This window comes from Chiloscyllium plagiosum, unplaced genomic scaffold (genome assembly GCF_037043375.1).
Source record: "Chiloscyllium plagiosum isolate Xiang-an unplaced genomic scaffold, Cpla_swu_hap1 HiC_scaffold_5, whole genome shotgun sequence".
NCBI classification, from domain to species: domain Eukaryota; kingdom Metazoa; phylum Chordata; class Chondrichthyes; order Orectolobiformes; family Hemiscylliidae; genus Chiloscyllium; species Chiloscyllium plagiosum.
In genome coordinates this window covers 95,321,034-95,348,801 of record NW_028270143.1, presented here as the reverse complement: position 1 = coordinate 95,348,801, position 27,768 = coordinate 95,321,034, and the positions used below count along the sequence as shown (strand labels likewise).

Sequence of the window (27,768 nt, the reverse complement as noted above, 5' to 3'; positions counted from 1 at the left end):
CCCTGAATGATGCTGTTAACATCTCGGGACAATACATTCTCTGTTGGAACAAATTACTGACCTAGTGACTTTAAGATTTGAAAATTTCACTGAATGATATCCAGTGCAAGTATATTTATGTCAGATTAGATTAGATTAGATTACTTACAGTGTGGAAGCAGGCCCTTCGGCCCAACAAGTCGACACCGACCCGCCAAAGCGTAACCCACCCATACCCGTACACTTACCCCTTCACCTAACACTACGGGCAATTTAGCATGGCCAATTCACCTGACCTGCACATCTTTGGACTGTGGGAGGAAACCGGAGCAACCCCACGCAGACACAGGGAGAATGTGTAAACTCCACACAGTCAGTCGCCTGAGGCGGGAATTGAACCCGGGTCTCTGGCGCTGTGAGGCAGCAGTGCTAACCACTGTGCCACCGTGCCGCCCGTCAGCTGTGCAGACTTGGTTTTCAGTCAGGCACCATTACAGGATACATACATCGGATGCATCTTGAGCTGTCAGCAAATCACAGGGTGGCACCCGGAACTCAGCTGAGCCATGGTGAAGGGTAATGGTTGCTGCTGAGATATTATCCCCAAAACCCAACATGGAGAATCAGAGCAAGAATGATAGGTGCTCTTTGTGGGGGGGTGTTGAGTCTTGAGGGTGATGGAGGGAGGTTGACAGGGAGAATGGAAGCCAGGGCAGGCGGTGGCACGGTCAGATGAAAGCCCTGGCCTAGGTCAAATCCCTTGATATTACTAGAGATTGAGAAACCACACCCTTGCTAACTCCTAGTCTGCCAGCAGTGGTTTGGCAATAGGTAGGCTAACTTATTCTCTTCCTGCCTGGAAACAAAATAAGCAGAGTCAAGTGAGAGGAGATGCTTCAGTGGTCATTAACTGACTATTAACAGGCCTCAAATAGCACTGGGTCAGGTGCTCAGCTATGGACCTTTCTATCCAGACTTAATTTCCAAGGTGATAGGAAGGGGCAGGCATCTCTCTGCCATAACTACCTGTCCTTTGGTCAATGACAGGAACATTCCACCCTCAGTATTTTCCCCTTGATTAAAAGCATTGAAGTTGAAAAAGAAAAAGAGTGAAGTTCAAGAAAAGTCTCAATTCATCAGATACAGAAACACCCTGATTCAATCAATCATTCTTTCAAACTACTTGTTAAGCTTTGTGACCAATTGATACCAGTTTTTCAGATTATGTACTGTTGATAAAACCATATCTTTGAAAGTTGCCACTCAGGTGGATAGAGCTTGTAAGGAGGCCTATGGTGCATTAGCGTTCATTAGCAGAGGGACTGAATTCAAGAGTCGTGAAGTGATGTTGCAACTGTACAGGACTTTGGTTAGGCCACATTTGGAGTACTGTGTGCAGTTCTGGTCGCCTCACTTTAGGAAAGATGTGGAAGCTTTGGAGAGGGTGCAGAGAAGATTTACCAGGATGTTGCCTGGAATGGAGAATAGGTCGTACGAGGATAGGTTGAGAGTGCTAGGCCTTTTCTCGTTGGAACGGCGAAGGATGAGGGGTGACTTGATAGAGGTTTATAAGATGATCAGAGGAATAGATAGAGTAGACAGTCAGAAACTTTTTCCCCGGTTACAACAGAGTGTTACAAGGGGACATAAATTTAAGGTGAAGGGTGGAAGGTATAGGGGAGATGTCAGGGGTGGGTTCTTTGCCCAGAGAGTGGTGGGGGCATGGAATGCGCTGCCTGTGGGAGTGGTAGTGTCAGAATCTTTGGTGACCTTTAAGCGACAATTGGATAGGTACATGGATGGGTGCTTAAGCTAGGACAAATGTTCGGCACAACATCGTGGGCCAAAGGGCCTGTTCTGTGCTGTATTGTTCTATGTTCTATCTATGTTCTATATTTCCTCTTCCATACATCAGGGTATTTGCAAGAATATCAATGTAAGACATCTCCAAGACTGCCAAATTGTACCAAACAGCAGGTCTATTTGACAGTTCACAACAAGGTATATTCTTCCAGCCAGTGCTTGGAAAACATACCACTGTGTGATTCCAATTATTTGATAACATATTCTGAATAACCCTGACTGATGCACTGTTTACATTTAACAAAATAGCCAACAGCGATTCTCTGGTTCTTACCTCAGGACAATTCCTTGATCAGAGTGAACCTGCTATATTTAAATTTAAAAAGTTAACTGTCAGTTCTCACCTAACTGATGCATTCTCCTGGCAAAATCTCTTCTAATCAGACTTGACAATCATTCACTTTCTCATACAGTACGAAATGTTGCTGTTCTTTACATTTACATTGTTGTGAATCATCATGATGAGTGCAAGATAAAAATGCAACCATTTGTACCCTTCAGGTTACTTGCAATAACTGCAAAGTTCCCATTTATTTGATTTGTTCAAGGCATCTGAATCATCCTTGGTGAACGTTCTAAACTGGGGTCGCTAGAATCTCTACATTCATCTGTTTACTTTGTTATAAAGTTGAAGGCATGTACTGTATCATTGAGAGAGAGAATGCTTTCCCGAACTGAGAGATTACAAATACCTGTGAATACGACTAGGTGGTAGTCCCAGAGTGTACTGGAAAATTGAAAGCGTAACTTTTGGCTGTGAAATGGATACCTAAATTTTGATTGTTCTTTTGACAACAATTAGAATTTAACCAGTTTAAATTATGCCTTAGGATACTAAAACCTAATAGAGTTTGAATTTGTTTTGCCAACAACGACCCAGTGAGACGATCTGACGTTGGGGCAGGTATAAGAATGCTGACATTTTGAAAACTGGTCAGAAAACAGCTGCTGTAGAGAGAGCAATTGCCCATCTAACATCGTGCCCTTAAAGAAATCAGAAAAACCCCTCTCTACCAAAGATACTTTTTCATGTAAAGTCTATTCGTAGTGAAAATAACAAAGATAACCCAGGTGATCAGCAGCAGGAAAACGGAATACAGCGGGGAAGACAAAGACAGTGTAGTTTTGAGATTAAGTAATTTTAATAAGTGCCTCTTTGGAAGAGCATTTCCAATTTTATAGAATTGGGGTCAGATAGTAAGTAGTATAAAGAAAGAGGGACATGGACTGGAGAGTTTTTTGTTTAATGTTCACTATTAGAGTTAGAAAAGTAAATTGATATTTTTTCTTTGAATAGTGGAATTTGAAAGTTCTATCACTCACGTTTTAACAGATTACAAGGCGAGTTTTTCTAGGTGCTTGGTTTAATTAGCAGAGGGGTTCGACCACCGCGATATAACTTGCACTAGAGTCTGATCTTGTTCCAGTTCCAACTATAGTCTTCCAAACATTTACAAACATATTTATTCTTCTGTCAATCTCTTTTATCACTGTAGAATCAATTACAGCATCACATATGTATACAAGAAGTCACTTGCCAATCTGAGATGGCAGTTGAGAAAGGTAAAAGCTGCCACAGTCCCAGAGTACCACTGAACTGCTTTCTCAGACAAAGGTAACTATCGGAGACTTTAATCAGAAGGGTACCATGCCTCTGGTACAGGGCAAAATTGAGAACATAGAACATTATAGTGCAGTACAGGCCCTTCGGACCTCAACGTTGTCCCGACTTATGAAACCAATCTGAAGCCCATCTAACCTACATTATTCCATTCTTGTCCATATGCCTATCTAATGACCACTTAAATGCCCTTAAAGTTGGTGAGAAGGTAGGAGCTTCATGCTGTGCATTGCAAACTAGCCATCCAGCCAATTGAGTTAACCAAACCCCTGGCAGAAGAGAAAAGGACACAGAAAAACAAATCAATAGATGAATGGCTGCGAGCAGTTTGATATTTGGAGGATGAAGTACGTTGCATCAAAAGATAGAAGATGGGAGTAGGCCAAACCCTCAAACCTGCTCCTTCATTCAACAGGGTTGATTATCAGACACAAATCCCAAATCCTGCCCCCCCACCCCAATACAGTATCTATCTTCTTCTTGGAAACACAATGGTTTTGGCCAGAACCACTTTCTGTGGTACTTAGTGCCACAGACTCACCACTCTGAGTGAAGACATTTTTCCTCTCAGTTGTAAAAGTTTTACTGTTTATCCTTAAACTATAACCCCTAGTCCTGGTCAATCGACTCAATCTCTCCTCTTATGTCAGACCTGTCATCTGAGCAAACAATCTGGTAAACCTTCACTGCACTCCCTTGATGACAAGAGCATCCTTCCTCAGATACAGAGGTCAAAACTGCACACAGTTTTCTACATGTGACCTCACCAACATCCTGTATTAATAACAACCCTCTTTTGCCATCTACTTGAAGCATTAAGAGACTAAAAATTGTTCTGTACTTACCACTGTGGATGCGTAAGTGCTCCTTTAGATGATGCTTGTATTTAAATGCTTTTCCACATTCAGTGCACTTGAATTTCCGGTTCCCACCTGTCTGCGTTACAACATGGCGCTTACATGCGAATGAAAAGAGAATGGTCTGAATAAAAATCCTTGTAACAGGTATTTTAGATTTACCAAAAAAAGTTACATAGCCTCCAAATTTCAGTGACCAACTCTATTCAGAACTCTTCAGATGTCCAACAAGTCACACCTGCATGCACCAAGACCCGGATAATATCTAATCCAGTTTTTGCTATTAAGTGGAAAGAACATATGTACTGTCTAACCAAGATAATTACTATCTGTAACAAGAAAGTACAACTATCACCTCTTGATAGTCAACAACGTTACCATTGTCTAGATATCACCACCAATATTCTGGCAAAGATGTATCCTTGACAAGAAACTGAACTGGACTTTAGATTAGATTAGATTACATTAGATTAGATTACATTACAGTGTGGAAACAGGCCTTTCGGCCCAACAAGTCCACACTGACCCGCCGAAGCGCAACCCACCCATACCCCTATATTTACCCATTACCTAACTCTATGGGCAATTTAACATGGTCAATTCACCTAACCTGCACATCTTTGGGATTGTGGGAGGAAACCGGAGCACCCGGAGGAAACCCACGCAGACACGGGGAGAATGTGCAAACTCCACACAGTCAGTCGCCTGAGGCGGGAAATGAACCCGGGTCTCAGGCGCTGTGAGGCAGCAGTGCTAACCACTGTGCCACCGTGCCGCCCATTAAAGTAGGCTATTAAAGTAGGCCCATTAAAGTGGACCTATTAAAGTAGGCTAGATTTAACACATTCCCTGCCCCTCATCCCCATTACAATGTCAGTCACAGGCCATCCAAAAAAGTCAGCTGCCCCACAGCCATTTTATGCTCCTTAATGCTTCAATCAAATATTACCTTGATGGCAGAGGCAATCCTGCTTGCCTTACAAGTTCAGCTCTTCTATTCACGTTTTCATCAAGGCTGTAATGAGGTCAGGATCTGAGTGGTCTGGTGGAACCCAAACTGAGTGTCATTGAGAGATGTTAAGGGGTTAATTTACTCTGCTGCCCTTCAAGAAATTTGATGTTCCGGGGGTAGGATGGTCTGTTTCTCTAGGTGGAAGTGAGTACTGCAGATGCTGGAGATTACAGTCGACAGTATGGTGCTGGAAAAGCAGAGCAGATCAGGCAGCACCCAAGGAGCAGGAAAATCGATGTTTTGGGTAAAAGCCCTTCATTCCTTGGGCAAGAGCCCTTGCTATTAAGGAATGATCTACATCACATTGTTTCCGGAAATAATCAAATCATGACATAGTGTCTTGAGTGACATGTGACTATGGGGGAGTGGCTGGGGGTTGCCTTGTGGGCATTACTGACTATAACGTGAAATCTTGTAGAAAGGAAGAACTGGTCCCTTTGTTCAGGGATATCTCTTGACACGGCTTTCCAAACATTGCAAAGATTATTAAGGGTTCCTCCAAAGCTTGTACTTACTTAATTAAATTTTGGCTGTTCACAGAAGTTGGCGTATTGCAGTTGGACCGAATGTGGAAGAATCTCAAGAAAGAGAACCTAACAATTGAACTGGTTATTGCAGACTAAGTGCTATTTGAGAACAGTGTCAATGACCATTCCCATCACTTTCATGATGAGCAAGAGTGAACAGATAAGCTAGTAATTGGCTAGGTTTGATGTGTCCTGCTTTTGTGGATAGTACAGACTTGGCTAATTTTCTACCTTGCCAATGATCATGTTGTAGCAGCACTGGACAGTTTGCGTAGAGATGACCAGAAGTCTTCTTTACTGTTGATAGAATACTGTCAAGGCCCAGTATTTATCCAGAGTCTTCAACCATTTCTCAATATCACATGGAGTGAATCGGTTGGGTTAAAGGCTGGTTTCTGTTGTGCTGGGGTCTCAACATGAGGCCAAGATGAACCATCCACAGGACACTCCTGACTAAAGATGGTTGTAATTGCTTAATGGATGTGCAGGGCTCCTACATCTGGAGAATAGAGTTATTTTGTGGAGACTCTATTTCTATCAGTTGCTTAATTTTCCACCAACACTTAACTGGATGTGAAGACTATAGAACTTAAATCTGGTCCACCATGGCCTGATTACCATCAGACAGAGGATTATCGAATGAAGAATGTTGGGAAGAGGCCAGGAAATACACTGGGTGTACCTAAAAAGTGAGATGCAATCCTGGTGAAGCTACAAGACAGGGTTAGCCGAATGTTGTAGGCAAAACAAAATGAACTGTCAACCAATTGGTCAAATAAAAGGATAAAGACAAAGCATTACAAACACTTCAGCATGAAGGGCTGAGTAGATAGTTCGGCTTGCCTAATCTTGAAGTGCCAACTATCAAAGATGCTAATTTTAGTTTGATTCACTGCCGGGTGATATTAAAAAAAAACTATTGAACACACTGGATACAGTAAAGATTATGGGACCCGACAACACCTGGATGCAGTGCTAAAAACCTGTGCTTCAGAACTGGCTTAGTTTCTAGCTAAGCTTTGAAGTATAACTACAATACTTGCATCTATGCAAAAAGCAGAAGACTGTCTGGGTATGTCCTGTTCACTAAAACTATAAAGATCCATTCTTACCAATTATCATTCCATTAGCCTTCTTTTAAATCATTAAAATGATGGAAAATGGTGTCAGAAGCGTTATCAAGTAGCACTTACTAACAATCTGCTCAATGGTGTGGAGTTTGGATTCCACTCAGACCACACCATGTCCTTGATGTACACATGGACAAGAACTGAACTTCAATGCTAAGCTGAAAGTCACTGTCTGGACAGCAAAGCACTGTTTGACAGAGTGTCACATTATAGAACAAACAAAATCACAAGTCAATAAACATCAGTAATAAAACTCTTTACTAGCGAGCACAAAGGAAGGTGCTGGTAGGAGCCAATCATTTGTTACAGATGTTCTTTAGTTGTTTTATTAATAACCTTACTACCATAATAAAGCCCAAAATAAATAGTGAGAATGTTGTCTGACAGTTGTTGTGTTCCATACAGTTTGCAAATCTTCAGATACTGAATTGCCCTGTCCATATCCAGAAAGATCTGATAATATTCAGGCTTGAGCTGTAACTGGCAAGTCACATTCATGTAACATGCGCTAGGAAGGCAATGACCATCTCCTAAAAGAATGACACTGTCTGCCCACAATATTATTCAGCATGACCACAATAATCCCCCACTATCGGCATCCTAAGGGACACAATGGATCAGAATCTGAACTGCATCCACCATATAAATACTGTGACTAGAAGAGTAAGTCAGAGGGTGGAAATTCTAGAGCGAGTAACAATCTCCTGTCTCCCTGAAGCCTTTCTGCCACCAGTCAGGTATATGACGAATGCAGCTCCACAATACACAAGAGGCTGAACAACATATGGGACAATACCAACTTAACTGGCATCTTATCCACTATGGTCAGAGACAAAAAAAAACTGCAGACGCTGGAATCCAAAAAACAGACGGGAGGCTGGAAAACACAGCAAAATAGGCAGCTTCAGGAGGTGGAGAAGTTGACGTTTTGGGTGTATCACTTCTTCAGAACAGAGGGTGATTGTAGGGGGAGCTGCAAACAAAGGGGGTGTTGGGAGCAGAGTGGCGAAGAGGGGGGAGGTGAAGATAGGTAGAGGGTACAACTTGGGTCATCAGTGGGAGCCTCGTCCATGGTCAGAAGGAACCACACCATAAATTGGAGCAACACCACCTCCTCTTCCACCTAAGCGGCCTAAAGCACAGAGGACTCAACATTGAGTTCTCCAACTTCAAATAGCCTCCTTTCCTATCCCCAAACTCCCTTCCCAGGCCCTCCGCAACCCTTCCACCAACCAGATTCATTCCTTCCATTGACCAACCAGGTCATACCCTCTACCTGTCTTTTCCTATCCCCAGTTTAACACCTTGTCCCTGCCACCCCCTTTATCTACAGCTTCCCTTACATACGCTCCCAGGTCCCAAAGAAGGGTTACACTTGAAATGTCCTAATGCTGCCTGGCTTGCTGTGTTCTTCTAGCCTTCTGTCTGTCTATCTCATCCACTACCAGCATACAATAATCAGGGACCAATGTGGTACAGTGCTAGTGTCCTTAACTCTGATCCAGAAGGCACAGACTGAAGAGGTGCTCCAGAGGTGGCACATCATGTCTAAAAAGATTGATTTTAAAAATCTACAAAGCAGCAGTGTGTACCATCCAAACTTCACTGCAGCAACTTACCAAGGCTTCAACAGCACAAACCAACCTGAACCTCTACAGCCGAGGAGGACAAGGGCAGACGTTAACAAACACCATCAAATTTCCCTCTGAATAGGTTCTATTCATTGGATACTCAGGAGGTCAAACTCCTGGAACTTCTAACCTACTGAATGCTACTATTGAAACACCTGAACCACATGACTACTGCAGTTCAAGAACACATCACAATTAACTGCTCAAGCGCAGTTAGGGATAGGCAATAAATGCCAAACCTTCCAGCAACATCCAAATCTCAAGGAAGATTTTAACAGGTGCTGGAAAATATTGTTTCTATATTTTAATCTGAACTACTCTACAAGTGCTAGATGGATCTTGGGCAAGGCTGATAGGGATCTTACATGATTAGATTAGATTAGATTAGATTACTTACAGTGTGGAAACAGGCCCTTTGGCCCAACAAGTCCACACCGACCCGCCGAAGCGCAACCCACCCAGACCCATTTCCCTACATTTATCCCTTCACCTAACACTACGGGCAATTTTAACTTGGCCAATTCACCTAACCTGCACAGTTTTGGACGGTGGGAGGAAACCAGAGCACCCGGAGGAAACCCACGCAGACACGGGGAGAATGTGCAAACACCACACAGTCAGTCGCCTGAGGCGGGAATTGAACCCGGGTCTCTGGCGCTGTGAGGCAGCAGTGCTAACCACTGTGCCATCCTGACTTGGAAAGAAAAATTCAACTCATTGAGCATTAATTGTGTTATTTATTTTACTCAAGCCAATCACGTGAAATGATGGGAGGAAAAAAAGATGCCAAAAAGGGCCCGAAAAGCAAAAAAAAAAAAATTTTTGATAACAAACACTCCTTATGAGACCAGGAGGTACAATGTTGATTCCACATATGGACTGCAGTGATTCAAGGAGGCAGTTCATCACCACCTTCTCAAGGGCAATGAGGGACAGGCAATAAATGCTGACCGAACCAGCAACACCTCTACCCCATGGGTTAAATTTTTAAAAGTCTGTGGGGAAAGGTTGTTCCTACATATAAGCTATTCAAGAGATGCACTGGCATTCCAGGATGGGAGTATTTCAATACCTCTTGCAAAGTTTTCAAGCATTTCAAGGCAACTCAACAGTCTGTGCACTCTGAAATACTGCAGGGACAAAGGAGGGTGAAAGGAATCTTCTCAGGACCTGTCTTGACCTATTGTTCTCATGAAACTGGTGTATGCACTCTCAGTTTCAGAGCTACATGACAATAGTGCCATGATGTAGGTGTACATTCTCACTGACGCTTTTTCCCTCATGGTGTTGAGGGAGTTTGGTATAGCTGCTTTAACATTTGTTGATTTAAAGACATGGGTATGTCCTTTTATACTGAGGCAGGTGATGCCTGCCAGATGAGCATATTAATTACAAAAACAAATCAAGTCTGAACCCAACTCATTCGCCCTAGAAGCTATATAGTCCTGCCTGGCAGACAAGCAAGAGGCTGGAAAAACAGAGCAAGCCAGGCAGCATCACGAGGCAGAAAAGTCAACGTTTCAGGTCCTGAAGAAGGGTTACACCTGAAAAGCTGGACTTCTCCACATCCTAATGCTGCCTCGCTTGCTGTGTTCTTCCAGCCTTCTGCTGGTCTACCTTGGATTGCAGCATCTGTAGTCTTTTTGCCTCTAATAAAGTTCTCCTCGGCCTGTTCAATATATTGCTCCATCCTCCTCTCAGGGAAGGATCTCACCTTATCATCAAAGAACTGCTCTCGTTTTCCCATTTTGTCCTTACTCAGGACATCCCCCACTTTTTTTGGCACAAGCAGTAATGGGTGCCGCATACCACAATGAAGCAGGACACCCCACGTGGACTATCGTCAAATGCACCAGATCTGCCCAGGCATCAAAACTTCATCGACAAGTTATCTAGGTTTGTTTCACTATGGCCCTGGTGAAAGAGTGAGCAGCACTGCACCTTTGTACTCCATCTGTGGATTTCTGAAATGTGTCACAGGCCAGGCTTGGAAGGAGTACCCTGGTCTTCCAGCAACTGTCCTGTCCAAGGGCTTTCAAAAGGCAGGCACCAGAGAATGCTAAATATATGAGATTTGTATCTCCGAAAGGGGGTCACAGTTAGCTCAGCTGGCTCGATGACTAGTTTGCAATGAAATGCAACACCAACATTGCAGATCATTTACCACATGGGCTGAGATTACCATGAAGGTCCCTCCTCCTTCTCAAACTCGCACCTCACCTGAGGCAAAGTGACCCTCAAATTCAACCATCTCCAGTCACCTCTAAGAGCACAGCCCTATGGTCCTCTAGGAAAATGGTGACTTTACCTTTATCATGGTATCTCCCAGGATATTTGGTGCAGACCTCCAAAATTTGACTTTGACAATCACAAATTATTCTAACATTAAGGGAGTGGAATCCCTTCCTATTCACAAAACTACTAGTTGATGACTGAGCACTTTCAAAGCAACAAAAATGCAATTTTAACACCTAAGAAACCCATTGATGGAGAATCCTCATGCCCTAGCTATTTGACTCTCTATTCAGTTAACCTTAAATGATGAGGTCGGTTCTTCAGTATGACATCAGTAACATCCTGAACTCATAAATGGAGGAATTGGGAGATGCCACAAAGGTCCCCAGTTTCTCCCTAAAATGAGCTGCGAGTATATTGCATCCAAAGCTTTCACTACGACATTGTGTGTTAAAAGGAATGCTCCAATTCAGAGGCTGGCTGTCCTCCAAGGAAGTGGAAAAGATCTTGTGCACTAAAAAACAAAGATACATGACAACACAAATAATCCTACACAGGCACATGAGATGGTTGGCTGTCTTTCAGTGTAAAACAATCTGCCAAAAACATGTGTCCTGGATGGACCTCAACTCCAAAGCAGATGCTGTGAAACCACAGAGTGGCAGCTGAGTTGGGTCAAGATGGAGCATGAATATTGCTGTGAGGCTGGTGCTTTGATGCTGGTAAAATTGGGCAAGGTCAGCATGGTTTCATCAAGGGGAGGTCATGCCTGACAAATATGCTAGAATTATTTGAGGAAGCAACCAGCAGGTTAGACCAAGGACAGCCAATGGATGTTATCTACCTGGATTTCAACAAGGCCTTTGACAAGGTGCCACACAAGAGGCTGAGTAAGACAAAAAAAAACTAGGAGAAAGTGAGGACTGCAGATGCTGGAGATCAGAGCTTAAAAATGTGTTGCTGGAAAAGCGCAGCAGGTCAGACAGCATCAAAAGAACAGGAGTATTGATGTTTCGGGCATAAGCCAGAAGAAGGGCTTATGCCCGAAACGTTGATTCTCCTGTTCCTTTGATGCTGCCTGACCTGTTGCGCTTTTCCAGCAATACATTTTTAAGCTGAGTAAGACAAGAGCCTATGGTGTTAGAGGTAAGATGCTAGCATGGATAGAAGCTTGGCGGTCTGGCAGAAAGCAGAGAATGGGGATGAAAGGGTCTTTCTCAGGTTGGCAGGCTGACAAGTGGTGTTCTACAAGACTCTGTTGGGACCACAATTTCTCACTGTATACATTAACAATTTAGATGAAGAAACGGAGTACATTCTGGCTAAATTGCGGACCTTACAAAGATAATTGGAAGAACAGGTAGCATTGAGGCAGCAGGGTGGCTGCAGAAGGATTTGGACAGGTTATGAAAGTGGGCAAAGTAGTGGCAGTTGGATTAAACATGGGAACATGTGAGGTCATGTGAGGAAGAACAGAGGCATGGACTACTTTATAAATGGGACAAAATTCAGAAACCTGAAGTGCAAAGAGACTAGGGAGTCCAGTCCAGGATTCTCTCAACGTAAACTTGCAGGTTCAGTCAGGGGTTAGGAAGGCAAATACAATGATGGCATTTATTCAGACAAGATTTGAATATAAAAGCATGGATGTATTTATGAGGCTCTATAAGGCTCTGGTAAGGCTACATTTGGAGTATTGTGCACAGTTTGGGGCCCCATATCTCAGGAAGAATGAACTCCTCCTGGAGCATGTTCAGAGGAGGTTCACAAGAACACTCATAGGAATGAAAAGCTTAACGTGCGAGGGTCAAGTAAATTCCTAACAGGAAATCCATTACTTCCAAATAATTTATTGAAATTTTTTAAACTCTGCAACAAAATCTTTCACATAATTTCATTTTCCACTAACTGTCAGAAGGGCTCCATTATTTGGTTTGTAGCAGCTTTTGAAATGCATGCAGATTTATAGCTAAGCTCGAGCCATGCCCACTGATTATATCAGTGTTTCTTGATGGTAGGAAAGTGGCAATCTAAAATACTGGATACAATCAAGTCTTGATGACATCTTCATTAAGACACCCTCACTGACATGAGGACTGCAATTGCACGGTCAATTGAACTGAACAGCTCAAAAACATCTTGGAGCATGTTTCAGGGTACATTCAACATGTGATAGTTGTGTTCAATTTTGCTTTTTCAATACTACTCAAAGATGGACTGTTTTTGGTAGGAAACTCCAACTCTCAGCATCTGTGTGCATATATCATAGTTTGAAATTAGCAAAAGAACTCAGTGATCAATGTAGCATACACGAACCACTAACACTGCTTACTTTCCCTTCAGCAATTGTGAATCTAATCCATCACTTCATGGATTTCTGAGACATTCTTGTTACAGCAATTTTATTTATCCATACACTGCGTTCTATTCTCTTCACTCCAATTCTACAATAGTACTCCTTCTTTTGTTCCAACACTGGAAACCAACCTTTCAGTCACTATGAATTTGTTCTTAGCAGCTCTCTCCCCTAAATAAATCAACATACCACTTACTCCCTTTGTTCAAAAGCCTTCTTAAAAGCCAACAACCTGTGCAATTTACTCACCACCTTTGCTTCCCCTCTCAAGCGCTGTGAACTGCATCACACAATATATATGCTGTAAAAAAAAAATGCAAGCTATTTTTAATCAATACTTTTGCCCATAGAGACTGGCCATTTTCTATTCCTTCAGTCCTTTGGGAACTGTCCAGCTGGCTTGAGATACAAACATCAATAAGCACCTCCAGAGGAAATCCCACAGATCAGAATCCCTTCAGACACACATACTAATATGCTGGATTCGCCATTGAGTTGTTCAATGCAAGTTAAAAAAAAGTCAGGGAAATGCTCCCTGAGAAATGATAAACCCAAGCAACAAATCCCCAGACTGGAGTCAAGTTCACCTTTTCCAAGTGGGCAATCTGTCTCTCTGTCTGACACCCCACCAAAAGGCACCACTGATTGCAAACATGATTAATAAATAATGGGAGGGGGAAAGGAGGGAGAGAGGGAGGGAGGGGAAAGGGAAAGAAAAAGGGAAAAAAGGAAGGAAAAAAGGAAGGAAGGAAGGAAGGAAGGAACAAAGGAAAAAAGGAAGGAAAAAAAAAGGAAAGAAGGAAGAAAGGAAGAAAGGAAGGAAGAAAGGAAGAAAGGAAGGAAGAAAGGAAGGAAGAAAGGAAGGAAGAAAGGAAGGAAGAAAGGAAGGAAGAAAGGAAAGAAGAAAGGAAAGAAGAAAGGAAAGAAGAAAGGAAGGAAGAAAGGAAGGAAGAAAGGAAGGAAGAAAGGAAGGAAGAAAGGAAGGAAGAAAGGAAGGAAGAAAGGAAAGAAGAAAGGAAAGAAGAAAGGAAAGAAGAAAGGAAAAAAGAAAGGAAAAAAGAAAGGAAAAAAGAAAGGAAAAAAGAAAGGAAAAAAGAAAGGAAAAAAGAAAGGAAAAAAGAAAGGAAAAAAGAAAGGAAAAAAGAAAGGAAAAAAGAAAGGAAAAAAGGAAAAAAGAAAGGAAAAAAGAAAGGAAAAAAGGAAGGAAAAAAAGGAAAAAAGGAAGGAAAAAAGGAAGGAAAAAAGGAAGGAAAAAAGGAAGGAAAAAAGGAAGGAAAAAAGGAAGGAAAAAAGGAAGGAAAAAAGGAAGGAAAAAAAGAAGGAAAAAAAGAAGGAAAAAAAGAAGGAAAAAAAGAAGGAAAAAAAGGAGGAAAAAAAGAAGGAAAAAAAGGAAAAAAAGAAGGAAAAAAGGAAGGAAAAAAAGAAGGAAAAAAAGAAGAAAAAGGAAGGAAAAAAGGAAGGAAAGGAAGGAAGGAAAAAAGGAAGAAAGAAAGGAAAAAAGAAAGGAAAAAAGGAAGAAAAAAGGAAAAAAGGAAGAAAGGAAGGAAGGAAAAAAGGAAGGAAAAAAAGGAAAAAAAGAAGGAAAAAAGGAAGGAAAAAAGGAAGGAAAAAAGGAAGGAAAAAAGGAAGAAAGAAGGAAGAAAGAAGGAAGAAAGAAGGAAAAAAGGAAGGTAAAAGAAGGAAAAAGGAAGGAAAAAAGGAAGGAAAAAAAGGAAAAAAAGGAAAAAAGGAAGGAAAAAAGGAAAGAAAAAAGAAAGAAAAAAGGAAGGAAGGAAAAAAGGAAAAAGGAAAAAAGGAAGGAAGAAAGGAAGGAAAGAAGGAAGGAAGGAAGGAAGGAAGGAAGGAAGGAAGGAAGGAAGGAAGGAAGGAAGGAAGGAAGGAAAGGAAGGAACGGAAGGAAAAAAGGAAGGAAGGAAGGAAGGAAGGAAGGAAGGAAGGAAGGAAGGAAAGGAAAAAAGGAAGGAAGAAAGGAAGGAAAAAAGGAAGGAAAAAAGGAAGGAAAAAAGGAAGGAAAAAAAGGAAGGAAAAAAAGGAAGGAAAAAAAGGAAGGAAAAAAAGGAAAAGGAAGGAAAAAAGGAAGGAAAAAAGGAAGGAAAAAAAGAAAAAGGAAGGAAAAAAGGAAAAAAAGGAAAGAAAAAAGGAAGGAAGGAAAAAAGGAAGGAAGGAAAAAAGAAAGGAAGGAAAAAAAAGGAAAAAAGGAAGGAAAAAAGGAAGGAAGGAAAAAAGGAAGGAAGGAAGGAAAAAAGAAAGGAAAAAAGGAAAAAAGGAAGAAAGGAAGGAAGGAAAAAAGGAAGGAAAAAAGGAAGGAAAAAAGGAAGGAAAAAAGGAAGGAAAAAAGGAAGGAAAAAAGGAAGGAAAAAAGGAAGGAAAAAAGGAAGAAAGAAGGAAGAAAGAAGGAAGAAAGAAGGAAGAAAGAAGGAAAAAAGGAAGGAAAAAAGGAAGGTAAAAGAAGGAAAAAGGAAGGAAAAAAGGAAGGAAAAAAAGGAAAAAAAGGAAAAAAGGAAGGAAAAAAGGAAAGAAAAAAGAAAGAAAAAAGGAAGGAAGGAAAAAAGGAAAAAGGAAAAAAGGAAGGAAGAAAGGAAGGAAAGAAGGAAGGAAGGAAGGAAGGAAGGAAGGAAGGAAGGAAGGAAGGAAGGAAGGAAGGAAGGAAAGGAAGGAACGGAAGGAAAAAAGGAAGGAAGGAAGGAAGGAAGGAAGGAAGGAAGGAAGGAAAGGAAAAAAGGAAGGAAGAAAGGAAGGAAAAAAGGAAGGAAAAAAGGAAGGAAAAAAGGAAGGAAAAAAAGGAAGGAAAAAAAGGAAGGAAAAAAAGGAAGGAAAAAAAGGAAAAGGAAGGAAAAAAGGAAGGAAAAAAGGAAGGAAAAAAAGAAAAAGGAAGGAAAAAAGGAAAAAAAGGAAAGAAAAAAGGAAGGAAGGAAAAAAGGAAGGAAGGAAAAAAGAAAGGAAGGAAAAAAAAGGAAAAAAGGAAGGAAAAAAGGAAGGAAGGAAAAAAGGAAGGAAGGAAAAAAAGGAAAAAAAGGAAAAAGGAAGAAAGGAAGGAAAAAAGGAAGGAAGGAAGGAAGGAAGGAAGAAAGGAAAGGAAGGAAGAAAGGAAGGAAAAAAAAGGAAAAAAAGGAAAAAAGGAAGGAAAGAAGGAAGGAAGGATGGAAGGAAGGAAAGGGAAGGAAGGAAGGGAAGGGAAGGGAAGGGAGGAAAGGAAGGAACGGAAGGAAGGAAAAAAAGGAAAAAAGGAAGGAAGGAAAAAAAGGAAAGAAAAAAGTAAGGTAAGGAAGGAAGGGAAGGAAGGAAGGAAAGGAAGGAAAAGAAGGAAAAGAAGGAAAGGAAGGAAAAGAAGGAAGGAAGGAAGGAAGGAAGGAAGGAAGGAAGGAAGGAAGGAAGGAAGGAAGGAAGGAAGGAAGGAAAAAAGGAAAAAAGGAAAAAAGAAAGGAAAGGAAAGGAAGGAAAGGGTGAGAGAGGAGGATAGCACGAAAGAGAGACAGCGAGCAAGAGAGCTAAAAACAGAGAGCATGTTGTCATGGGCCTGGTGTCAAGGAGTGCTTAAGGCCCAAACACTACATCACTGAAGTGTTTCCCTCCTCATTCTTGAACAAAAATAGAAGTGCAGGGGTAAACAGATGTGCTTTTGCATAATTTGAACTAGTAAGGCTCTGGCTTGAGGGGCTTCGGAGAGCAGTGGCTCAGCAAGAAGGTAAGCTCAGTTAAGGACCTTTTAATTTTCCTTTCTAGTTTTACAGCAGTTAGGGCAGTCACATGTTCCTCCTGGGGCATGTGGGAGCTAAGGGAGACTTTCATCATCCCTGATGATTACACCTGTGGAAGTGAACCCAGCTGCAGCTCCTGGGAGCCCATGTTTGGGAGCTGAAGCTGGAGGCACTCAGGATCATCAGAGATGCTGAGTGCTTCATAAGTAAGACTTTTAGTGAGGTGGTCACACCTAAGGTGCAGGCAGAGTGTAGCTGGGTGACCACCAGGAAAAGGCAAAGGGAGTAGGCAGAAAATCCCCTATGGCCATTCCCCTCAAAAACAAGTATACTGTTTTGGATACTGTTGGGGATGATGACCATTCAGGGGTACAGAGCAGTAGCCAGGTTGGTGGCACTACGACTGGCTGAGGCACAACAGGAAAGAGTAACAATAAACAGGACCTTAAATGATCAGAGACTCCATAGTTAGGGGAACAGATAGAAGATTCTGTGGCAGCAAACAGGAATTCAGGATGGTGTGTTGCCTCCCTGGTGCCTGGGTCCAGGATGTCTCAGAGTGGCTGCAGAACATTCTCAAGGGGGAGGGGGAGCAACCAGAAGTCATTGTGCATGTGGGCAAATGACATAGATAGAAATAGGGATGAGGTCCTGCAGAGTGATTATGGAGAGCTAGAAAAAGAAGTCATTGGTGATAATCTCCATATTACTTCTAGTGCCACTTGCTAGTGAGGGTAAGAACAAGAGGTTATGGCAGATGAATGGGTGGCTGAAGAATTGATATGGGGGGAGGGATTCAGATTTTCAGATCACTGGGATCATTTCTGGGGTAGAGGTGACCTGTTCAAGAGGTACGGGCTGCACCTGAACTGGAGGGGTATCAATATCTTGACGCCAAGTACTACAAGGGAGGGTTTAAACTAGATTGGCAGGGCGTTGGAATCTTCAACAGAAGGGAGACAAATGCGAGGCTCAAGGGAGATACAGAAATCAGAAATAGGCTGGAACATGACAGGGAGCAAGAAATGCCCGATGGATTAAATTACATCTATTTTAATGCAAGAGGGCTAATGAATGCAGGATAGGTATGTGGGACTGGGATATTATAGCCATTACAGAAACATGGCTAAGGGAGGGACAGTACTGGATGCTTAATGTGCCAGGGTATGGGTGCTTTAGGCTGGACGGAGGTGGTGGAAGGAGGAGTTGCATTTTTGATTAAAATAGAGTGTCACAGCAGTAATCAGACTTGAAATAACTGAAGGATTATCCAGTGAGGCTTTGTGGGTGGAGTTAAGAAATAAGAAGAGCATGGTGACATTATTGGGGTTGTATTATAGGCCTCTAAAGAGTCAACAGGAATTAGAGGAACAAATATGCAAGGAGACTGGGGAGACTTGCAGGAGCAAGAGGGTTGTCATAGTTGGGCATTTTAATTTTCCTAAAATAGACTGGAACTACCAGAGTATTAAGGGCTAAGATGGGGTGGAATTTGATAAATGCGCTCAGAAAAGTTTCATCAAGCAGTATATAGAGGGTCCTACTCAGGAAGGGGCAAAACTCAACCTACTCTTGGGAAATAGGGCAGGGCAGGTGACGGAGGAGATAGTGGAGGAGCACTTTGGGATCAGTGACTGTAATTCTATTAATTTAAAAATAATTATGGAGAGGGACAAAACTGGTTCAGGTTCTAAATTGGACCAAGGAGAATGTTGACAGGAGCTTGCAGGGGTTGATTGGAAGAGTGTGTTTGCAGGCACAGGGACCTCTGGCAAGTGGGAGGCCTTTAAAAGTAAGGTAGCGAGACTTCAAGATGTATATGTGAAGGGCAAAGTTGGCAGGAATAGGGAACCCTGGATGGCAAGACACATTGAGGCTTTGACCAGAAAAAAGGTGGCATGGCTCAGGTACAGGCAGCTGGGATCAAGGGAATCTCTGGAGGTATACTGGGAATACAGGAATTTACTGAAGGAAATCAGGAGAGCGAAAAGGAGGCACAAGATAGCCTTGGCTGAGAAGATTAGGATGAATCCAAAGAGGTACTTTAAATATATTAAAGGAAAAAGAATAACGCGAGAGAAAATAGGGCTCCTCAAGGACCAAAGTAGACATGTATATTAGAAACACAGGAGATGGGTGAGATTCTCAATGAATACTTCTCCTCCGTATTTACCATGGAGAAAGACAAGATGATTTGGGAATTTGGGGAAGTTAGTGGTGATATCTTGGGGACAGTCCATATCACAATAGAGATGGTGTTTAATATATTAGAATTATGAAGATGGATTAATCTCCTGGTCCTGAACAGATATATCCAATAACACTGCAAGAGGCTAGAGAAGAAATTACAGGGGCCCTGGCTGATTTTTTGCATCATCATTAGCCACAGGGGAGGTCCTGGAAGATTGAAGGGTAGCGAATATTGAGCCATTATTCAAGAAGGGCTGCAAAGAAAAGCCTGGGAACTATAGATCAGTAAGCTTAACATCCAGGGTGGGTAAGTTACTTGAGAAGATTCTGAGGGATAAGACATACATGTATGTTGAAAGACAGGGTTTGATTAGGAGTAGTCAGCGTGGCTTTGTGTGAGAGAGATCATGCCTCACAAATTTCTCAGGAGTTCTTTGATGAACAGACCAGGAAGGTTGATGAGGCAGGGCAGTAGACATGGTCTATATGGATTTTAGTAAGGCCTTTGATAAGGTCCCACATAGTAGGCTGCTCTGGAAGGTTAGATTGCATGGAATCTAGGGCAAGCTGGCAAATTGGATACACAATTGGCTTGATGGCAGGAAGAAGAGGGTAATAGTGGAAGGATGCTTGTCGGACTGGAGGCCTGTGACTAGTGGAGTGCCTCATGGGTCTGTGCTGGGTTCATTACTGTTTGTTATCTACATCAAATGATTTGGACAAGAATATACAAGGCATGACTACTAAGTTTGCTGAAGACACTAAAAAATAGGCGGTATAGTGGACAATGAAGAAGGTTATCAGAAATTGCAGCAGGACCTTGATCAACTGGGGAAGTGGACCAAGAAATGGCAGATGGAGTTTAATATATCTCAGTGTGAAGCCTTGCATTTTGGAAGATCAAATCAAGGTAGGAATTTAATGGTGAATGGTAGGGCCTTAAAGATTGTATTGGAACAGGTTCACAGTTCTCGGAAAACTGAATTACAGGTGGACAGGGCAGTGAAGGCGGCTTCTGGCACACTGGCCTTAGCCAGTCAGGGCATCAAGTATACAAATTGGGAAGTTATGTTGCAGTTGTACAGGACATTAGTGAGGCCGCACTTGGAGTATTGTGTTCAGTTTTGGTCACCTTGTTCTTGGAAGGATATTATGAAACTGCAAAGAGTGCAGAAGAAATTTACAAGGATGTTGCCTGGACTCCATGGTCTCCGCTATAGAAAGAGGTTGGACAAGCTAGGACGTTTTTTCTTTAGAGCGTGCTGTAGGACTCGAGAGCCAGAGAACGAGTGAGAGAACAAATGAATTTTAACAAAAGCAGCCATGTAAATACTGTGGCCACAAGAGCAGGTTAAGGCTTGGAATTCAGTGAATAACTTGAATTCCAATTTGATGACGGCAGTCCAGCAACACTTAAGCTGATACTATCAAAGGACAACGATGTCTGCCTTAAGGATAACTGTGGCACCAAACTTCAACATTCACTCTGTCCACTACCAACACACATTGGCAGCATTAAAATAAACAAAGATGCACTGCTGCAACTCAGCAAAGGATCTGTTGGCAGCCAACTCACAATCTCTACCACCCAGAAGGGCAAGGTCAGCAGACACACTAGAACACCACCAGCTTCAAGGTCCATTTCAAACCAGATACACTTCACAAAGAAATTTGCCATCCTTATTTGGATTGGTCTACATGTCTTCATACTTACAGCAATAGGACCAATTCTTAATCACCCTTTGAAATGGCAAAGCAAACTAATCAGTTCAACAGCATTTAGGCATGGGCAACACATGCTACACTTGTCACCAATGTTCTCATCTCACAAAAAGAACAAACAAAAGCCATTCTACAGATGCATCGGTCAGTCAACATTCCACACTACAAAGGACAGAGATAACCAAATAAGGCAGGGCGAGTTAGACAGGGCAGAAGAGAATAGAATAAATTCAAAGCGTTATGAGATTTTTAAAAATAAATTTTAAAACAAACATTATGCTGGAAATGCTCAGTAGATCAGGCACCATCATGGAGCAAAGAAAATCAGCAACATACAAAGGCCAGAACTGGAAAACTCACACAAATGAGTTATTGAGGAAGTTAAACACAATACAGGAGAATTTTAAACTGAAGGTCGTAAAGGCCTAGAAGCCAATGTACTTCAACGAGCTCTGGGGTGAAAAGTGAACAGAAATTTTTGCAAGTTAGGATCTGAGCAGAATTTTGGATGAGCTTATATTTATAGAAGGTGAAAAGATGGGAAACCAAACAGGTGAGTGTATGAATTCAAATCTGGATGTAACACAAGAATTGATGGAATTCCAGAAGATGGTGGGCTGAGGCAAATGTGAATTTTGGAAAAAGAAAATCCCACAGCAAAATGAAACAAAACCATATTTCAAAGTTATGGTAGTGAACATGCCTTACCAATCAACAGGGTTCAATAAACAAGTTTGGTACAGATAAATAATCAATAACACTTGCTAATATGACTTGTACATGAATACTTAATTGCCACTTTCAAATTACCTGATCTCGTCCTGACTTATGTGAAGCCATGTGACGATCCAGTTGTGTCCTGTAGGCAAAAGTGTAGCTGCAAATGGAGCAGCTGAAGTTGTCTTCATTTTTTTCATGCCGATATTTAATGTGCTCTTTAAGAGAAGTCAAGCGCTTGTAGCCTCTATCACAATATGGGCAGGTAAGTAGCTGAGCAAAAGCATCTGGTGTTCCTAAAAACATAAAATAATACCATGTAAATCCTCAATTCTAATATATTTCTAAGATAGAACTGGCTACTGTAATGTTAGGCTCTGGTCTAACATTATGGTTCCAAAGTAACGGAAACTGCATTAAAGGTAACCAAATTAACACAACTGTTCTCAGGGTAATAATAGATATTAAACATAAAATACATAGATTTGATCAAATACTTGCAAATAAATCACACACAAACATGGATGGTACCAAACTTTTCTTCCCTCTTTCCTAGTTAAAATAAATGTTAACTACATTTTAGCTTGTAGATACTGCAAAAATATATATTACAGCTTGTGTCGCATCTAAAAGGTTAAAAACTAAGATGATCATGGTACTATTTTGATCCAGCTAAGTGAAGGGTCTTTTCCCTCTGCAATAGAAACCAATTTCAGAACATTGGAGGAAATATGCCGCAACCTTTAAAAGGGAAAACACAGCTTTACCTGAATGATCATATAGAATGAGAGTATATTGAAAAATAAGACATTCTGTTAAAACCTTTTGTCATGCATTGACCAAGTTATTTGCAAGGAGTAGTCATAGCGTCATGGAGATGTACAGCATGGAAACAGACCCTTCAGTCCAACCCATCCATGCCGACCAGATATCCCAACCCAATCTAGTCCCACCTGCCAGCACCTGGCCCATATCCCTCCAAACTCTTCCTATTCATATACTCATCCAAATGCATTTTAAATGTTGCAGTTGTACTAGCCTCCAGCACTTCCTCTGGCAGCTCATTCTACGCATGTACCACCCTCTGTGTGAAAAGCTTGCCCCTTAGGTCTCTTTTATATCTTCCCCCTCTCACCCCAAACCTATGCACTCTAGTTCTGGACTGCCCCACCCCTGGGAAGAGAGTTTGTCTATTTATCCTATCCATGCCCCTCATGATTTTGTAAACCTCTATAAAGGTCACCCATAAGCCTCCGATGCTAGAAAAACAACCCTAATCTATTCAGTCTCTCCCTATAGCTCAAATCCTCCAACCCTGGTAACATCTTTTCTGAACCCTTTCAAATTTCACAACATCTTTCTGATAGGAAGGAGACCAGAATTGCACGCAATATTCCAACAATGGCCTAACCAATGTCCTGTACAGCCGCAACATGACCTCCCAACTCCTGTATTCAATACTCTGACCAACAAAAGAAAGCATACCAAACGCCTTCTTCACTCTCCTACCTACCTGCAACTCCACTTTCAAGGAGCTATGAACCCTCACTCCAAGGTCTCTTTGTTCAGCAACACTCCCTAGAACCCTACCAATAAGTGATTAAGTCCTGCTAAGATTTGCCTTCCCAAAATCTTGGATCACAATATCCCCAAATAAAAGGGCAACAACACTTCATACAGCATGAATATGGATTGGCAAGTGAGCTCTGATTGGTTTTTCCACAACACCACTTCTATGTATCAGTATTTTGTCTTCTCATACAGTATAACAAGTTGGTTTCACAAAGCTCCACCTTCATTTACAACATGCCTGAAGGTAAAAATCACAGAACACCAGGTTATAGTCCAACAGATTTATTTGGAAGCTCTAGCTTTTGGAGCGCTGCTCCTTCATCAGGTGACTTGAAGGAGCAGTGCTCTGAAAGCCAGTGCTTCCAAATAAATCTGTTGGATTATAACCTCGTGCTGTGATATTTAACTTTGTACAACCCAGTCCAATGCGGCTCCTCCAAATCAAAACATGCCTGAAGCGGCAGTCAAAGGCATGGCCCCAAAAAGGGTTCCATGAAAAAAAAACAACCAAGAAGCACAAGGGCCAGATAAAGCACTGGAAGGAGAATTACAGCATCTACGTCTGCAAGGTGCTAAAGCAGGTCCACCCAAAATTCAGCAATTCCTCCTCTGCCACGAGTGTCATCAATTCATTCATCAATGACATTTTCAAGTACAGTGCATGCAAGGCCTTCCGCCTCATGCACTACTGCAAGCGGCAGACCATCTGCTCCTGGGAGGTCCAGTCTGCTTCCTGCTGCCAAGGAAGCTGGCCAAGCACTAGGCAGCCACTAAATACCCCAGCTGAAAATGGAAGTAAAAATTTGGTTTCCTTTACTTTGGTAACTCGTTCTAATGTCCTGATGAGCACAAAATGAAGCTGTTACCTTTTCTGCAATACTGAACCATGGCATTTACATTCTATTAAGTAGTTACAATATTTATGCAGTTTCCTTGTACTCAGAGTTCAACATATATGAAATGTTATTTACAAAGTTTACTTTTCCTGTTACACTGCTTTTAAAGCCCTTTTTCTAGTTGCTAATTAATCATCTGCAGCATTGGTCTTGAGGTCTGCTGCACATTTTGTAATCTTTACTGTGGTTCCATTCTAATCTTGAGAAAAATTGATTTTTGTCAATTTATTAATGACAGGGATAGAGGAAATAAGGATATGATTGAGCTGTTCAGATTTTTGGTTCTCAAATGGATTTCTATCAAAAGGCTATATTTAGAAGAACTGTATTCTTAAATTATACAGATCAGAAAATTAAGACGTGATGCATTCACAACATCAGAATACAGCAATTGGCACTTTGAATGCAAGGGCTTCAGATACCATGTGCCAATACTTTAATTCAGTGGATGAACTGCTCATTAATCTGTAGAAAAGAAATAGCTCCATCTTTTTGAACTTTACTTAGAGGCACCAAATGCATTTTTCTCTGTGTAAATTAATTAATATCTCCCAACATAAAACATATTACTTTGGATAAGCATTTTTCTTTGCTCAGTTTTGAGCATCTATTCTCAATTGCACGTTGATCATTTTTCTAGAAATGATACAAATGTTCCAGCACCTGAGATGTACTATACTCGAGGAGTGCCAGCTGCTTGGATGGTAGGAAGGTCAATTAAAGGGGGCCAATGCTGACCAAAGAAAGAGAATATCAAAAAAAAAACCCTAAAGAATAAACATGTTCAGACTTTTTTTAGGCAGAAGGCCGCAAAGATGTAAAAGCTGCTGAACAGAAGACGACAGCGTGCACCAGCGCGATTCATGTAGCCTAGAATGTTTGGGTTCAGGAGCCCTAACAATCCCAACATGTTGGCTCTGCCATTGTGGACAACTTTTGATGAAGCTCATTATCCAACGGCTGCAGGGAGGTTTAGCAATCATCGTATGAAAATTTTCAAGGGGACTGTCCAGTTACTACTCTTATTTACCCCTTAACTGTGTCTGTCTGACTGGGGGCCTATGTTCAAAGTTTGGGTTTAAATCACAGACATTAATTTGATTACATTATTTAATTTTGCTCTGCTAAAGTTATAGTATTAATAAATTGTTAATTCCTTTTTAAACTATATATTTGGTATCTAATATCAGTTATTCCTAAAATTTGATCACGAATAATTGGGTAATTTTAAAGGGCCATTGAATTTTTAATTTCACTGTGTTGGAATATCTAGCATTAGCAAGTTTAACTTGACCTGACCTTTCCCTTTATGTAACAACTTTTTTTTTTTACATTGTACCGACAGGATATCACTACAATAAATGTCAAGGTAATATTTTTTAAAAATACAGTTGGTTTTTACAAGCTATGTAGTACACTCACTGAACATGATCTGTATCAACAAATTGTCTCCAAAGATGGAAATAAACAGAGGCAGAGAAATGTAGTAATGATGAGAAGGAGTGGTGACTAAAGAAAGATTGAGAATAAAAGTTTTGAAAAGGCTTTTGAAAAAGTGGTGGTGGTGTAATGGTATTGTCACTGGATAAATAACCTAGAGACTCAGGCAATGCTCTGAGGACGTGTATACGAATTCCTACCACAACATGTGGTTAAATTTGAATTCAATTAATAACTAACTTGAACTAAAAGCTAGTCAAATGGCAATCACAAGATCATTGTCCATTATCGTAAAACCCATCTGGTTCACTAATATTACAGAAAAGAAAATCTCCAACTCTCACGGCCGGGGCTATAAGGATCTCACAATCCACAGCAATATGGGTGAATCTTAAATACCCTACAAAGTCTAATCAAAGGAATTAAACAGAACAGACTGCTCAACATCAACCAAGGCACCAAAAACAATGATGACGCATACAGTCCCACCATCCCTGCAAAATCCTCCTAACATTGAAGGGCTTATAATCAAAATTGGAAGAGAAGTCCCACAGTCTATTTAAGCAATAGCCTAACATGATTTTGTGAAAATGACTACTTCCCAGACACCATCTCCAGTCCTCGGTTTGCCTTGTCCTACTGACAGATCAGGCCACCAGAGTTGAAGGCCCAATTGTGTACAGTTGGGAGGGTATTGCTCTGGGGATTCTTAGCATCAACTCAAAATCCCATGGAGCCGCATGACATTAGATTAATCATGGGAAAGCATACCTCCAGATTGCCATGTGCCAACCCCCATCACATCTACATCGCCTGATGAATTAGTACTCCTCAATGTCTGTGACGAAGCTGTCAGTTGAGAAAAAGGTTATTTTGTCCTTGGTTTTTTTCAAGATAGGCAGTAAAGGCAGAGTGCCGAAAAGTCCCAGAAGAGGCTATTTTAACAATGGAAGGGGAGTGGCCAGTTCTCCCAGTTCAAGTTTTTTACCCTAGTTTGGTTTAGTTGTAACAGTCACAAGATGTGAGGGTCCAGGGCATTTGCAAGCTTCAGTAAAGAATTCCTCTGACTTCCTTCTGAAATCTCTCTATGGAAGTTGTTCCTTCCTGATTGTAAGAGTGTGTTTGAATTTATCTTTTTGCCAAGGGGTGTGTTTATGGGATGTTACTGGATTGGAACAGTTAATTAGTTTAATTGCTATATCAGGTCAGTTTAGTTTTCCAGTAGTTAACTTGTTCTAAATTCAGTTTTCTTTTGATCGTGTTTCAATAATAAATTCTGTTTATCTTAAAGCTAAATGCTTTCACGAACCTGGAATATCCACTACACAACTACCTTCAAAAGTAGTAGTAGTTAGGGTCAAGGCTTAAAATATTTTGAGGTGGCCTGGCCTGATCAATAACATGTCACACAGAGAAATAAAAATAGGACAGTGAGAAAAGGGTGAGCTTGTGGCTTAGTGGTATTATCACTAGAGAACTAATCTAGAGGCCCTGGGTTCAAATCCTGCCATGGCAGATGATGGATTTTAAATTCAATAAAGGGTCTAATTGATGACCATGAAACCATTGACAATTGTCTGAAAAACCCATCTGGATTCTTTAACAAAGGAAATCTGTCATCCTTACCTGGGCTGGTCTACAAGTGACCCCAGAGTCTCAGCAATGTGATTGATTTTTGACTGCCCTGTAGGCCATTAGGGATGGTCAATAAATCCTGGCCCTACCACTGATGCCCACATTCCTGAGCAAATAAAGAGAGAGAGAGAGAGAGAGAGAGAGAGAGAGAGAGAGAGAGAGAGAGAGAGAGAGAGAGAGACTTTTGCCTCCCATTTGTTTCTCATGTATTGAAAGAAACTTCTATTATTTCTAATATTACTGGCCAGCCTACCTACATATTTGATCCTCTCCTTCCTTATTTCTCTCTTTGTTATCCTCTATTTGTTTTCGTAGTCTTCCCAATCTTTGATTTCCCAGTGCTTTTGCCCACTTTATAGGCTCTCTTTTTCTTTGATACATTTCCTGACTTCTTTTAATCAGCTATGATGTCGAATCTGCGCCCCCCCCCCCCCCCCAACATCATTGGGATATCTGCAGACGACAAAAATTGGCCATGTATTGCATAGTTTGGCTCTAATCTCCAAAATGATATAGATGGATGGGTGGAGTGGGCAGGAAAGTGGCAGATGGAATTCAACTGATAACATTGAGGTAATGCATTTAGGAAGATCAAACAGTAAAAGGGAATCCAGAACAAACAGGAATATACTGATAAGAGTAGATGAAGTGAGACAGCTTGGCGAGCAAGTGTTTAGGTCTCTAAAG

The 27,768-nt window shown here is 41.4% G+C and overlaps 1 protein-coding gene across 8 annotated transcripts in view; it reads right to left on the bottom strand.

Annotated features, from left to right (window-relative positions):
* Window positions 1–27,768, bottom strand: part of LOC122550321 (zinc finger E-box-binding homeobox 1) — a 178,268-nt gene that overhangs the window by 25,679 nt on the left and 124,821 nt on the right. For all 8 annotated transcript variants that reach the window (XM_087987504.1, XM_087987510.1, XM_087987505.1 and 5 more), the window contains 2 exons: window positions 21,632–21,834; window positions 4,309–4,417 (listed from right to left, as the gene is read on the bottom strand). In XM_087987504.1, the coding sequence (XP_087843630.1) occupies window positions 4,309–4,417; window positions 21,632–21,834 (312 nt within the window). The remainder of the gene's footprint in view (window positions 1–4,308; window positions 4,418–21,631; window positions 21,835–27,768) is intronic.